Genomic DNA, 12,856 nt, shown 5'->3' with positions numbered 1-12,856 from the left:
AGAAAAATTCCGGCAGCAGATTTACCAGAATATCCTTCCTATTTTCTGTTAATTACAGGAAATATTATTAGTCATTCTGTAATTTAACAGATTTTGTAGTAAAATATTTCTGTTATTTAAAGCAAATATTTTACAAGAAATTCTGTTATATAACTGAAGGCAAAATTTAAATTCTGGTAAATCAGCTGCCGGAATTTTTTCTGTTAATCGAAGGAAATTTTTTTTACAGTGTATCAATAATAAATAAATATCCACAAACGCTGGAACTAACGATACTTTTCACACATATGATAAAAACAAGGAAATCAATATTACGGTTAGTGAGTCGATGGAGTTAGTACACGGCTAAATGTCTTAACGAACATATGAAATGATAATAAAAAATGATAAAAAATGAACACCCAAAACGTAATATATATCACCTTTGCACTGGATTTATTTACTTTTTGTGGCAAGAGAAAATCTCAATCTGTCTATGAACCTGGGATCGTTCACATCAATATAGGTAAAACTCTTAATACAACGTTTCAACATTGAGTCCAATTCTGCTTCCGGTATACTTTCATATTTTATGATAATCAAATGGCGGCGTTTCTTAGTAACACTTTCTTCGTAAGCCTCTTTGAATTCTGCCATTGACCAAACACTTTGAATAAATTTGCGAGATAAAACTACGATGGTATGGCGACTATTTTCAATGCTGTCAATGATGTTCAGAAGGATGCTTTTTCCACAGATGAAATCCCTTTCATGTATACATAAAGACAAGGCATCGTGGGATTCAAACGGTGACTCCAACTTTTGGACGAGATGACCTAACACCCACTGACTCTCAGACGAACTGTAAGATATGAAGGCATCAAATCGTTTCATCTCTGCAGACTTGTCAACGTCCCAGGGAAACAAAACTTTAAATTTCACGTACAGGAGGAGTTTAATCTCTTTACGGAATTTGAATAAAAGAATTAAACAAACAATCAAGACGACAGCCAATACTCCTAATACAACTAAATAAATTGTTAAATCGTCCGGTGGAATTTCACAGCCCATCTCAGCTTTACTCAAATTAATTATTTTGATACCCCTAGCAGTTGCTGGACTAGCACATTTCATGTTTTGTATATATTTATATTTCTGCATCTTACCATCAAAGAAGGTGTCATCTTGAACTGCGTTCAGGAAATCTTGTTTAAAACATCCGCAATCCAAAGGATTTCCTCGTATGTTCAGTGTAATGTCTTGAAGTTCTGTCCATTTGGAGATTGTTTCAGTGGTCAATGTGGTGATGTTGTTATAACGAAGATCTAAAACTACATGTCGACCAGGATAATCATCCCAAAAGCGATTCACATTCCAAATATCAGATATTAAATTATAGCTATAGTCGATATATTCCAGTTTAGGAAATTTATGCATGTTTTCTTTCCATTCTTGCGGGAACAGTTGATAGCCGTTGTATGAATAATTGAATACTCTCATGTTTGGATATTGTCTTTTGACGCTTTTGAAAATAATATTTAGGTTTTGAGTATGCAATGTTTCACTCATTACCACTTCAAGAACTTCTAACTTTTGGTAATTGCATTCTGGTTGATAATCGAAATCAACAATATTCTTGATATTCCACCATTGAAATGGATCAGGTACAACACTTGAGTTTGCAATCAATATGTTAAACAGGATTTTTTGTACATATAATTTAGTTTCATTGCTTAAATTGTCAAAGTCATTCTGATTGGGTTCTATAATAACTGATGTAATGTTTCTAGAAATAGATTGTTTAATGGTTGTATCAGGACCACACATCCAATCGTTTGAAACATTTTGAAAATTGTCAAGAGAAAGCAGAAGTGGGAGGATATGAAACACGAGGGTACAATCTGCAATTTCTTCATATACTAGGCTATCTTTGATGCTTCCAAGTGACTGGTGGTTCCAATCATCATAATACTCGAAAATACGACAACCAAACACTTTCAGACTGTACAGTTTGTGAATTTGCATCGGTAATCTCATTGTTACGCTGGCATTGGGACTGCATTTCCATAGTACCGAATACTTCACATTAGCTGCTGTGTTATTAGTGTAATCGTTCAGATCTTTTAATGTCAGTAATTTTTGGTCTTCAGGTTTTAGGTTACATGTGATATTGACGAATTCTGTGGAAATGGTAACGTCGCAATAGGGATCCCACGATGGTGGGTATAAATTCTGACTTACTGTCACCGTAATGTATATACTCATGAAAAGGAGCACTGTAACCTTGGCCATGTTGATGCCTAAAATTAAATAAAACATTACTTCCTTGTTTTAATCGTATCTAGGATGTCTATATTGTGTACGTTACGCTTAACCAACTTTCAAAAGAGTTATATCAGCAGCCATGTTTAAAAATGCATGCTTAGGTATAACGTGTTAAATATGATTCTCTTATAGAAACACAAGCATAAGTCACTATAGAGACCATGTATTTAGACATGTAAATGTATCAAGATTAATATCTAAATGGACAAATTCGCCATTTTTGACCAATCGTATCTTAATCTCAGAAAAAGAACTTTTTTAGCCAAGCTCTTCGGTGATAGTGCTCACAGCCTTCAAACTCATGTGATTCCAGAATCCAGAATTAACCTTGTTTGAAAGTTAAAAAGACGAGTCACCTTTCTTGAGACACTGATATATATAGATAAGAAATCTATAGAAATAGAAATAAAAAAAAATCTAGGTTTGAGATATTTTTGAAGGAATTATTCGATTTTCGTACATTTCTAGTGCTTTATAAGACTATTTACCTATCCAACAATTGAATCATCCCCCAAAAATGGCGAATCACCAGGAACACTTCAGGTGTTCAATATATTATTTAGTGGTGTCAATTGTGCTATTGGGCCTAGATTATAGCTTACACTCATTCAGTTAATATTGAAGTAGGGTGATACAAAGACACAGTTTAATTTATGTATATTGATTGATCTTTATGTTATATAATTATGTTCTTCATTTTGCCCATTCCTGCCCAAAATTCAACTAAAAGTGTTTAAACCTGTCGAGAAATTTGTGAAATGATATCTTATATAAATATTCTTGAAGTGAAAATCGTTATCGTTATGCGTTATGACATATTCGATTACGTGCAATTACAACTATAATACAACCGCAATTTCCCTAAATGTACTTGTTCGCTTTCGGTCTTACCAAAAGATAGTAACCACCTTACCTTTTATATCATTAGATGTATAAATCCTTTCAAATCTAAAACTGAGAAATAAATCAACAAATATTAGGCAATGTATAGTAGATATTCCTTCGTGAACAAGAAGTTATTCAACTGGTATTTTACTAAGCTGTACAGTATTATAACAGCATGCATACAATAGGGACTATTTACATTCACAAACAATTTCGTTACGATTGACACACAAACCATGCAATAAATAGATATTCAATGTTATGTATATACATAAACCGCCCCAGTTCATTCATAAGGCTTAGAGTTTTCTCAATTATACGAGATTTACCGCTTAAACAACTTAAAAAGGCCGGATATCATATTAATATATTAAGCACACAATTACTACAGACTGTCAAGTGTGAAGTGAACAAGGAAATAAAAATTAGGGATCTAGTACCCCGGGCCAAGGTCTAAATCGTTGTGGACGGACAAAAGTCCCTCTGCAATTTTGCACTAGGACAAAAGCTCCTCCGGACAAACGCCGTCATCACATTAATATTATTTTATGCATAAACGTTGCCGTTGAACTATCCTGAAATTCGTAGACTTTTTCTGTGCTAATCCTCTAGACAGGTTTTCAGCGGACAAATTTTGACTTTATTTTAACACGACTGGATTCTGATTATCGGATTACTGCAGAGCTTTCGCCATGTAGCACTTCAATTGCCAGAAGTCCCCGAAAACACCTGATTTCGTTGAAGGACTGTCACACAGTGGCTGGGAACACTCGCTAGCCACCCTGTCAATTTTGGTCACTAGAATGATAGTGTAGAAATAGCTAGTTTGTAAAGTCAGAATCGTGTCTGAATGAAATGTATTAGACTATTACGTTTAACTCTCTGTTCAATACTGGACATGCAATTAGAACATTTTGCCAATTGATGAGGGATCTGTAACGTACACGACATTTACAACTCAATCTGCAGTATTTGATAACTCTGGGAAGGAGTTAGTTTCCTACTAGGAAGTTGGAATTATCACTTGATTTTTTTCGAGATACATTTGACAAACCAGTACAAACGCATGCTCTATAGAGAGAAATATACTTTATTTGTATAAAAATTATATCACGTGTTCATTATATAATTCTGATTGGTCGCCCAACATTAACTACTCGTCCTATGATGTCATAAATCATGAAATGAGTGAGATAATTTTAGCTACCCGAGTTCTCCAATAGAAAATACGACTTCCGGGCACAATTTGAAGTAACGAATTCTATTTACCATCTTGGAAGTGGTATTTCCCAGAGGTAACAAATAGAGCGTTAGTCTAAATCCGAGCCCAGTCCACAATGGTTAGTGAGTAAGCTTCAGTGGTTAATTATGCTCATAATGTAAATACTAAAACGCTTATTTTCAACTAAACCATATTTTATTGAAAGAATCTCGACCATGAACGTCAAACAAGTTGTTTCCCTTGAATCACTCGATATTCGCCAAAGGCTGTCCCGATATGAGTAACACCGCGAATAGACGATGCGGTGTCCTATGTGGGATAATCCATGTAGAAAGAAACGATAGAAGTGAATATATGAGGTACGGGACACGGTGCGGACACGATTCCTTTCTTATAATATCTACTGTATCGCAAATCTCACACCGCATCGGAAACTATAAAAGTTGGAATAGACGAGGTACGGTGTCCAGTACAGTGTACCGTGCTGAATTATAGAACCAGTAGAAAATAGTAGAAGCGAATTGTATCCGAACCGTCTTCGAACCCGTACCTCGTACGTCACTTATTGTTTTCTACGTTATCATTAACTCCGCACCGGACACCGTACCTCGTCTATTCTCATCTTAACCCGTCTATTCGCATCTTTAATTCATTTTTATTTTGTTTGCTTTAACTTATATTCAAGTATATGCAAATGTACACCTGTCGAAATGATATGACTCTCTAGAAATTTGTTGGCCGATACAAAAAAGAAATGCAATAATGTGGTAGTAACGTAAGGTAAGGAAATTGTTCACAACTGGTATATACTTCTCTCTATTATATCGTCAGTTGAATCATTAGAACGTGTCATATCTTTTCTTTTTCATCAACCTATATAATGTAAAGTATGTGTCAAAAATTGGACAGAAATGTCAGAAAATACATAAAATACATTCTTAAAGTCTAAAACTCTCATTGTCAATTCTTCTGATACAAACAGAGATCTTTCGGAAAACACTGTATTGTCGAAATCAATATATTGACTTTAGCTGTTTAGGGAGACCGTGAGACCGTGTTCTGAAGACAGAACATTTTTTTTAACAGGCATTATTGCAATGTGTCCAGTGTTAAAACCAATGGGCTACAGAATACAGTTTAACTTCAAAACACGCATAAATTATTTCAAGATACCTTTTCTAATGACGTCTTACAAAACACACAGTATGCAAAAGTGCTTACTCTGAACGTCAATCTAAACCTTAAAATAATAATAATAATAATAAAAAGTACTATTAAAATTAGAATACAATAATAGACCTTGTTTTTTGCTGAAACTATAACAGTTCAAGGTTTATCTCTGTACATGAGGCCTAGGGCTGAAGTTTTTTAGGGTTATTTTGACTGATTATATACCCAAGCTCAATCTTGACAAGCTGTCTAAAGTCTTCGTGTTTTGCTGAAAATACATCAATAGGTTATGGTTTTAACCTTTGAAATATTGGTCTGAAATGAAATGTTAAAGAGGCATGTGTTTTAATTACGTTGAAAGGCATCATGGCAATATCTACGATTATATCAGACGATGCTCCGATTCAGCAATTAAAAGAGTCTGACGGAGACTTCTTGATTCTGAAAGTTTTAACTTTTTATTACCGTTTATTTTACTGATATAAAAAAGGTGAAACAAAAAATGTCGGACGTCACATAAAAGTATATATTATGTCAGTCTGGAAGGCATTTATCACATATAATACGATTCTTTATAGATTAATTAATAAATATTCCATCAAAAGGGAATGTATAGCGGGATAATAGAGTGAAGGTTACACTGTAAAAATAATTTCCTTCCATTAACAGAAAAAATTCCGGCAGCTGATTTACCAGAATTTAAATTTTGCCTTCAGTTATATAACAGAATTTCTTGTAAAATATTTGCTTTAAATAACAGAAATATTTTACGACAAAATCTGTTAAATTACAGAATGACTAATAATATTTCCTGTAATTAACAGAAAATAGGAAGGATATTCTGGTAAATCAGCTGCCGGAATTTTTCTAATATTTCCTGTAATTTAACAGAAAAATAGGAAGAATATTCTGGTAAATCTGCTGCCGGAATTTTTCCTTCCAGTTCTGTAAAAAAACAGAGTTTTAAAAAGGGTATTCTGGTAATAAATCTGTTGCCAGAAATCATTTTCATTTTAGTGTAAAATAACAAAACATTTCAACTTTATGTGTTTATTGGTATTATTTGTGCATTTAAAATAATCAGAGAAAATGATGTTAACTACACCTTTAATTATACATACAACTGAAAATGTGGGCGTATAAAAACAATCTCTTGCATAAAAACAAATGATGAACTTGAAATACATACTCATCACTAATGACATCTTTAACACATCTTTTAATGACATTCTCATAACTAATGACATCTTCATAACGTTCTGATTTAACTAATTCGGATTTAACTAATGTCGTTTTTTATTTATGTTGACACTCTTTTCTCCACATTGCCCATATTTTATTAATATTGACAGAACTTCAAGGACCTGTGGTCCACTTCACTTTTTCTAGTGTTCCACAAGGTTATAAGACTCCATCATCCAGCGCAATACAGTTTATGATGCAACTCTAATCATTATAAGGCCTAATTGTTTTTAATGTGCACAGTTAATTGTTGCTCGTTCGAAAGTCAGGTCAAGTCTCATAATGCTCCGTAACTTTTAGCTGGTAAATAATGGCAGAAACTCTAAAGAAAGGGAAAAGGTGACATACCTGAAAAGATAAACTTAGTAGTAGTGTAGTAATAGTAGGGCACTGGATCTTTTATCCAGAGTCCAATTCGCCCTCGTTTACGAATTTTGTAATGCCTCGCCCACGTAGTGGGTCCTAACATTGAGTGTAAACGGTTAAGGTTTATTCACAAGAATATTAATGACAGAATTCTCATTCCTTGTATCCTTGTACTCTGGTGCAATCATAACCGTAAAAGGCTGTAAGTACAAAAAAAGCGAGGACTACTAAAACAGAAAAAGAAATTATAAATTTAAAATAATAAAATAGTAAAGGCATAAGAAAGTGGATGGAATTTCAGATCATGATGCAATGACACACTGTCACTTATCATGGGTGGCCTACAAAATAATTTCTTAAAAGCAAGTTGCACAGTTTGACATTCCAGACATCGATAAGACATTGCAAATGTTATTAATAGTAGGTACAAACATTTTATATAGTGTCACATGTACAAAGTTGGTGGGAAAACTGACTTGAGGGATCTATGCATAATTTGGCGCCATTTTGTCGGGTTTGTTTACATTTTGGTAAAAGTTTTCAGGCAGCATGAACAAATATAAAATTGCAATAGAAATTATGGATCCTGTGATATTTCATATCGTCGGAGGCTTTCTTATGTAATCGGGCATAAACTTACATTGCGGTTGGCTAAACCTGAAGATTTGAGAAATGAATTTGAGGACTTCATTGCTATGAAAAATTATTAATTTTTCTACTCTCTTAGACAGAAGAGTTCTAAACAGAAAGATGACTCTTGACAAGACTGATCTAAGTTTCAGACCACAAATACGTATAAAGTGATAAAATGGTAACATTACAAATTTATTTAGGCAATAATTAAAATACACTCACCTGTGAATTTGTATTCAGTGATCATTTCCACTCTACCCAAGACCAAGTAAGCTAAGCCTATTCTAGTTCATCATGTAGGATAAATTTAAGTCATTTTGTCGTTGTCCCCGCATGCTTAAAATTCAGTAAAACATTTTGCAGTTTTTGACAAAGGGTGATAATAGAAAAGGAATGAGTGGTGGAATATCGGGTCAGCATTTCGAGTTCTCCATGCATCTCACCATATTAAATTTAATTTAAGAAATTCACAAAAATCCCTTCGACGTAGCCTAGTTTTGATGTGGGATTAGATGGCGGCGTGACGATAGACTGACCTCGTGTCTTTACCGATGACGTCATACCTACTTTGATGGGCAGGTCGAAACTATCATAACGCAAAATCACAGTTTCCGTAAATTTACAGCAATCCTGTTATAATTTAAGGAAACATAAAGTTCCTGTCAAAAAAACAGTATGACCACGTATGCGCAGACTTCGCTTATCTACAGACAAGTTTGGACATACATGATAATAACACAGAATTTACGTATATTTACTGACAAATAACGTAATTGTTCTTAAATGACATACGACCAAGATTAATTTACGTAAAATAACATATTTCCTTATTGCGGAACTAACATTCTGTTAATGTAAGAACAAAGTCCGTAAATCAACAGAAAAGTATGTATATCAGCAGAAATTTACGTATATCAACAGAAAATATGAAGTACATTTCTGTAAAAAAAACGGACTTTTTTTACAGTGTAGGAATATTCGCCACATTATCTTTATGTAAGCTGTGGCCTTTATGCGGTATCCTTAATTGTACGTGTAGAGGGAGCATTGATAGCATCAATTTGCACCATTCCAATTTTCAATCAGACGTGCGTGGTTCCTGCAATTCCACTACAATTAAGTGTTTGTAAATCGCAAAAGGCCTTAAATGATGAAGCATATTCATTATCGATTATAGTTTACTGCTGAGTAGATATTAATTTTTGACACACTCGCGTGCTTCCGATGAGTGTACGGTACGTTGTTAAATCGGTCAGTTGATATGCTGATATTTTGCCCTTCCTTCATCAATTTACGAATATTAACCCTATCAGACATTATCTTTGAAGTATACTGGTATTCCATTAGCAATTGGATTTAGCCAGAGGCAGAATCATCAAACAGATATAATTGATTAGATTTAGAACTCAAACAATGTACAGACATCAGTGAAAACCGGATCAGGACAAACATAATGTTATATAACATTTTATTTATATCATGTTCATAATGATTAGTTTCTTTGTAAACTTTATCATGTAGCCAAATCCAGTGAGTAAAGGTAAATTGTCAGAAAAAAATACAATTGGATATTTATGGACCAATCCAATGTAAATTACGTGTTTTGTGTAAGGACTTATTTCAGGCGTGGTGAGATGACAATATATTGTATTAGAGAATTTTAGAAGATTTATGCAACTGTCATATTGTGACAATGTCGAAGGGAAAAGCGTTTTGTTTTTCACAAAAACACAATTAATATACGACATTTATGTTTATGTATTGCCATCCATCTACGTCAAAATAATGAACTTCGTCTACTTTTAAAAGCATATGATACACGACCAGTTTCTCATAAACCAGTTTTTGTGTTGAGCTATAACACGTTTGACTGCATTAATGAACACTTATATTTTTAATTTTTCACGGTTTTTGAAGGCGAGGGAGTAATAATTAGATGAAACATAGGAGGCTTGGAGGTTACTATGACCCGATTATTTAAGTATTTTAGTATGTGTTCGAAGTTGTTTCGATATCACTAGTACACTAGTACTGGATACGACACAGTTTCGTCTTAAGACCTTACGAAGTATTTAGGTTACAAGGCTATGGTGGTAATCCTTGAATGAAAATTTGAGTGTTGGTGGAGAGACAATTTTGACCTAAGGGTAAATGTACTGGTGAGGAATTAGAAAGAAGAAGACGACGTTTTGTTTTCGCGTGGAATACCAAAGTTATCATCACGTATTTTTCGTGAAGAGTTCGCGTCTTAGTCTATTTGGTAATGGCGTTCCAGGATAATTTTTATTCCATTTTGGGAATCTTGCTTCTTTGCACTTTAAGTGTGAGTGTAACCCTTTACCCGCCATCTTGGAATGAGATTTGTGATGTGAACAGAACAGACAATCATCTGTTTTTGAACTGTGTGGCTGAAGGACATGAAGGAGTACGGTTTATATTTAAAGATTTAGTAAATTACTCAACGGGTGTAAATACGACCTATACTGTTCATATAACGTGTCGTGGCACCGGAAACATTTCAATGATCTGGCCGGTTAAAATCCCGGGATTAATCGATGTTCGAGTCGAAGGATGTAAAATTTATGATTATATAAATGACTGGAATAATGCAAGTTTAGATAATACACCCGATAATCTTCAATCTTTACAAATAGTTGACTCGACATCTATGATCGACGTTAGTGTATTATTTACAAGTTTAAATAATGTACAAAATATTACCGATGAATTTACTTGTGGACATGAGGAAACAATTCGAGTGCTCAAAATGAGAAATATGTCGATGGCATTCCACGTGTCCGATCCGTTAGTTTTACAACGAATACGACCACAAGATAACCCCATAGAGTTGATTAAAAACTTTCTTAACCAAGATGTAAAATGTGTGTATAAGAAACTTGAGGAGATGGAAGAAACGTATACTAGAAGCATGAGTAAGCACCATATGAACGTTCTCAGTAGCAGCTCGGAGTATCCCGTCTTGAAATATATCAATTATTCCCACAATCATTGGACTGAAATCAACGAAATATTTCAAGATTGGAGGACTCGCTTCACGGAGATGAAATATCTCGATTTAAGTCATAACAAAATCTCAAAAATTGAATTTAGAGATCGTTTTGATCTCCCCCCGGGCGAAGATACCATTATTGACATTCGACACAACAACATCTCCACATTAACTGTCCAGAACATTCTTGATTGGTCAGCATTAGACAATATGTTCATAGACATAAGAGGAAATCCTTTAGATTGTGGATGTTTCAAACAAACCCTTATTTTCAAACTTCAAAGCGAATCCTTCTTTAAAGGAACGATTAGTAAATATAAGTATTTACAAAATATGACATGTGCTAGCCCGGAAAGTGCAAAGGGTATAAAAATTATTAATTTAAGTAAAATTGAGATGGGCTGTGAAATTCCACCAGAGGATTTGTCAATTTACTTGGTTGCATTAGGTGTAATAGCCGCCATCTTGATTTTAGTGATCATCGTAACGTTCCGGTATCGCCGTGAAATTAAAATTATTCTCTACACCAGATTTCATGTTGTTTTACCGTGGGATGTGGACGACAAAAAGGAAGAAAAGGAATATGATGCCTTCGTTTCGTACAGTTCCGGCGATGAAGATTGGGTGTACGATTATCTACAACAGAAATTAGAGACGCCGGCAGACGAGGACACCCCGGCCTTCAATCTTTGTCTTCATCAACGAGATTTTATCGGTGGTACGAGCATTTTAGAAAATATTATTGACAGTATTGAAAACAGTCGTCATACGATCGTTATCCTTTCTAAAAACTTTTTGAAAAGTATTTGGGGCATGGAGGAATTCAAGCACGCTTATTACCAAAGTATCATAAAGAAACATCGTCATTTAATCATAGTCAAATATGAAGATATCCCGGAGAATATAATGGACGAGACTCTGAAGCGTTGTTTAAAGACTTTTACCTATTTGGATGTGAAAGACGTTATGTTCATAGATCGACTGAGGTTTGCTTTAGCTATAAAGACACGCCCAACAAAGTGTGATTCAAAATGTGAAAAGGGTATGATAGATTTAACTCTACCTGGGCCTTTGGTTATAACTAACGGTCCCAATGTTATCAACACACAAGTATCTAATACCTCGGACGATTCTGGCTATGTGGACGTAAACCCAGTATCGAACAATGTGTATTGTAACAATAACTTTCAAAAAGATGATATAAAAGCAAATTATGTATAGATTTATTAAAAATGAGGCAATAATTTCAATAACGTTTTTGAAAATGTTAGTACATTCGCTTAGAAGGGTCAGGGTTACTTGTCTTACCCGTGTTCTCTATGTCTGCTATCAACGGTGCGGATAAGATAGGACACAACGGGCGCGCTAGTTTTTGGTTCTTTTAAAGCGTGAAACCATTTTGATAGTCGAGAATGATATTGTTTTTAATGTCCATTTTTGTATGCGATGCCACGACCTTACAAAATGTCTTTCATTTTCTCATTTTATTTTTCTCTTTTATTATTGTATGTTATGATATTCAGGGGACAATTAGCGCAGATTGATCTGTTTAATATGCCTCCTTTTTTTGGCAAGTGTTAAGTTCAATATAATATATGATTCTGTTCATCTTAGAATGTGTTACATAAAGTGCAGTTGATGTGTAAATTGAAAATAAAGACAATGATGTGTAAATTGAAAATAAAGACAATGTTTAAAACCTCTTATTATTTTAGTTTCCATTGGGTTTCTAAAGACGTCTTTGAATCATTAAATGTTCCACATCTAATAATACTTACCTTGTCGCTTTGCTGGCTATCTAAGTATTATTTCCCTTGAATCACTGAATTAATGCGATGGTCATGTCATGGGTTTAGAACAGGACAAGTCTAACTTCGGGAGATTCCTAATTGTTCTTGACTGGTCTTGGAGAATATATTTTCAGGTTATAAATCAATTTTGGAAAAAGGGCAAGTTGAAACCGGAAAGATTCTTAAAACATCCAATATGTAGCTCTTCAATGTTGATCATATACAGCGATGTCT

At 34.2% G+C, this 12,856-nt stretch overlaps 2 protein-coding genes across 2 annotated transcripts; one reads left to right on the top strand and one right to left on the bottom strand.

Annotated features, from left to right (window-relative positions):
* Positions 1-435: 435 nt before the first annotated feature.
* LOTGIDRAFT_159050 (hypothetical protein) lies at positions 436-2,271 on the bottom strand (the record flags this gene model as incomplete). Its single annotated transcript, XM_009052712.1, has 1 exon — positions 436-2,271. The coding sequence occupies one exon, from the start codon at positions 2,269-2,271 to the stop codon at positions 436-438; it is 1,836 nt and encodes a 611-aa protein (XP_009050960.1).
* Positions 2,272-9,662: 7,391 nt separating this feature from the next.
* On the top strand, positions 9,663-12,497 carry LOTGIDRAFT_231358 (hypothetical protein). Its single transcript, XM_009052711.1, has one exon. It carries the CDS (start codon positions 10,086-10,088, stop codon positions 12,051-12,053), a length of 1,968 nt encoding a protein of 655 aa, XP_009050959.1. The 5' UTR covers positions 9,663-10,085; the 3' UTR covers positions 12,054-12,497.
* Positions 12,498-12,856: the final 359 nt, after the last annotated feature.

This window comes from Lottia gigantea, assembly GCF_000327385.1.
Source record: "Lottia gigantea unplaced genomic scaffold LOTGIsca_19, whole genome shotgun sequence".
NCBI lineage: Eukaryota > Metazoa > Mollusca > Gastropoda > Lottiidae > Lottia > Lottia gigantea.
The sequence above is the reverse complement of the archived record's forward strand: the minus strand, read 5'-3'. Positions and strand labels throughout refer to the sequence as shown.

What these genes read in the sequence shown, in the direction of transcription:
- LOTGIDRAFT_231358 (XM_009052711.1), top strand. Translation starts at nt 10,086, where the DNA reads ATGGCGTTCCAGGATAATTTTTATTCCATTTTGGGAATCTTGCTTCTT.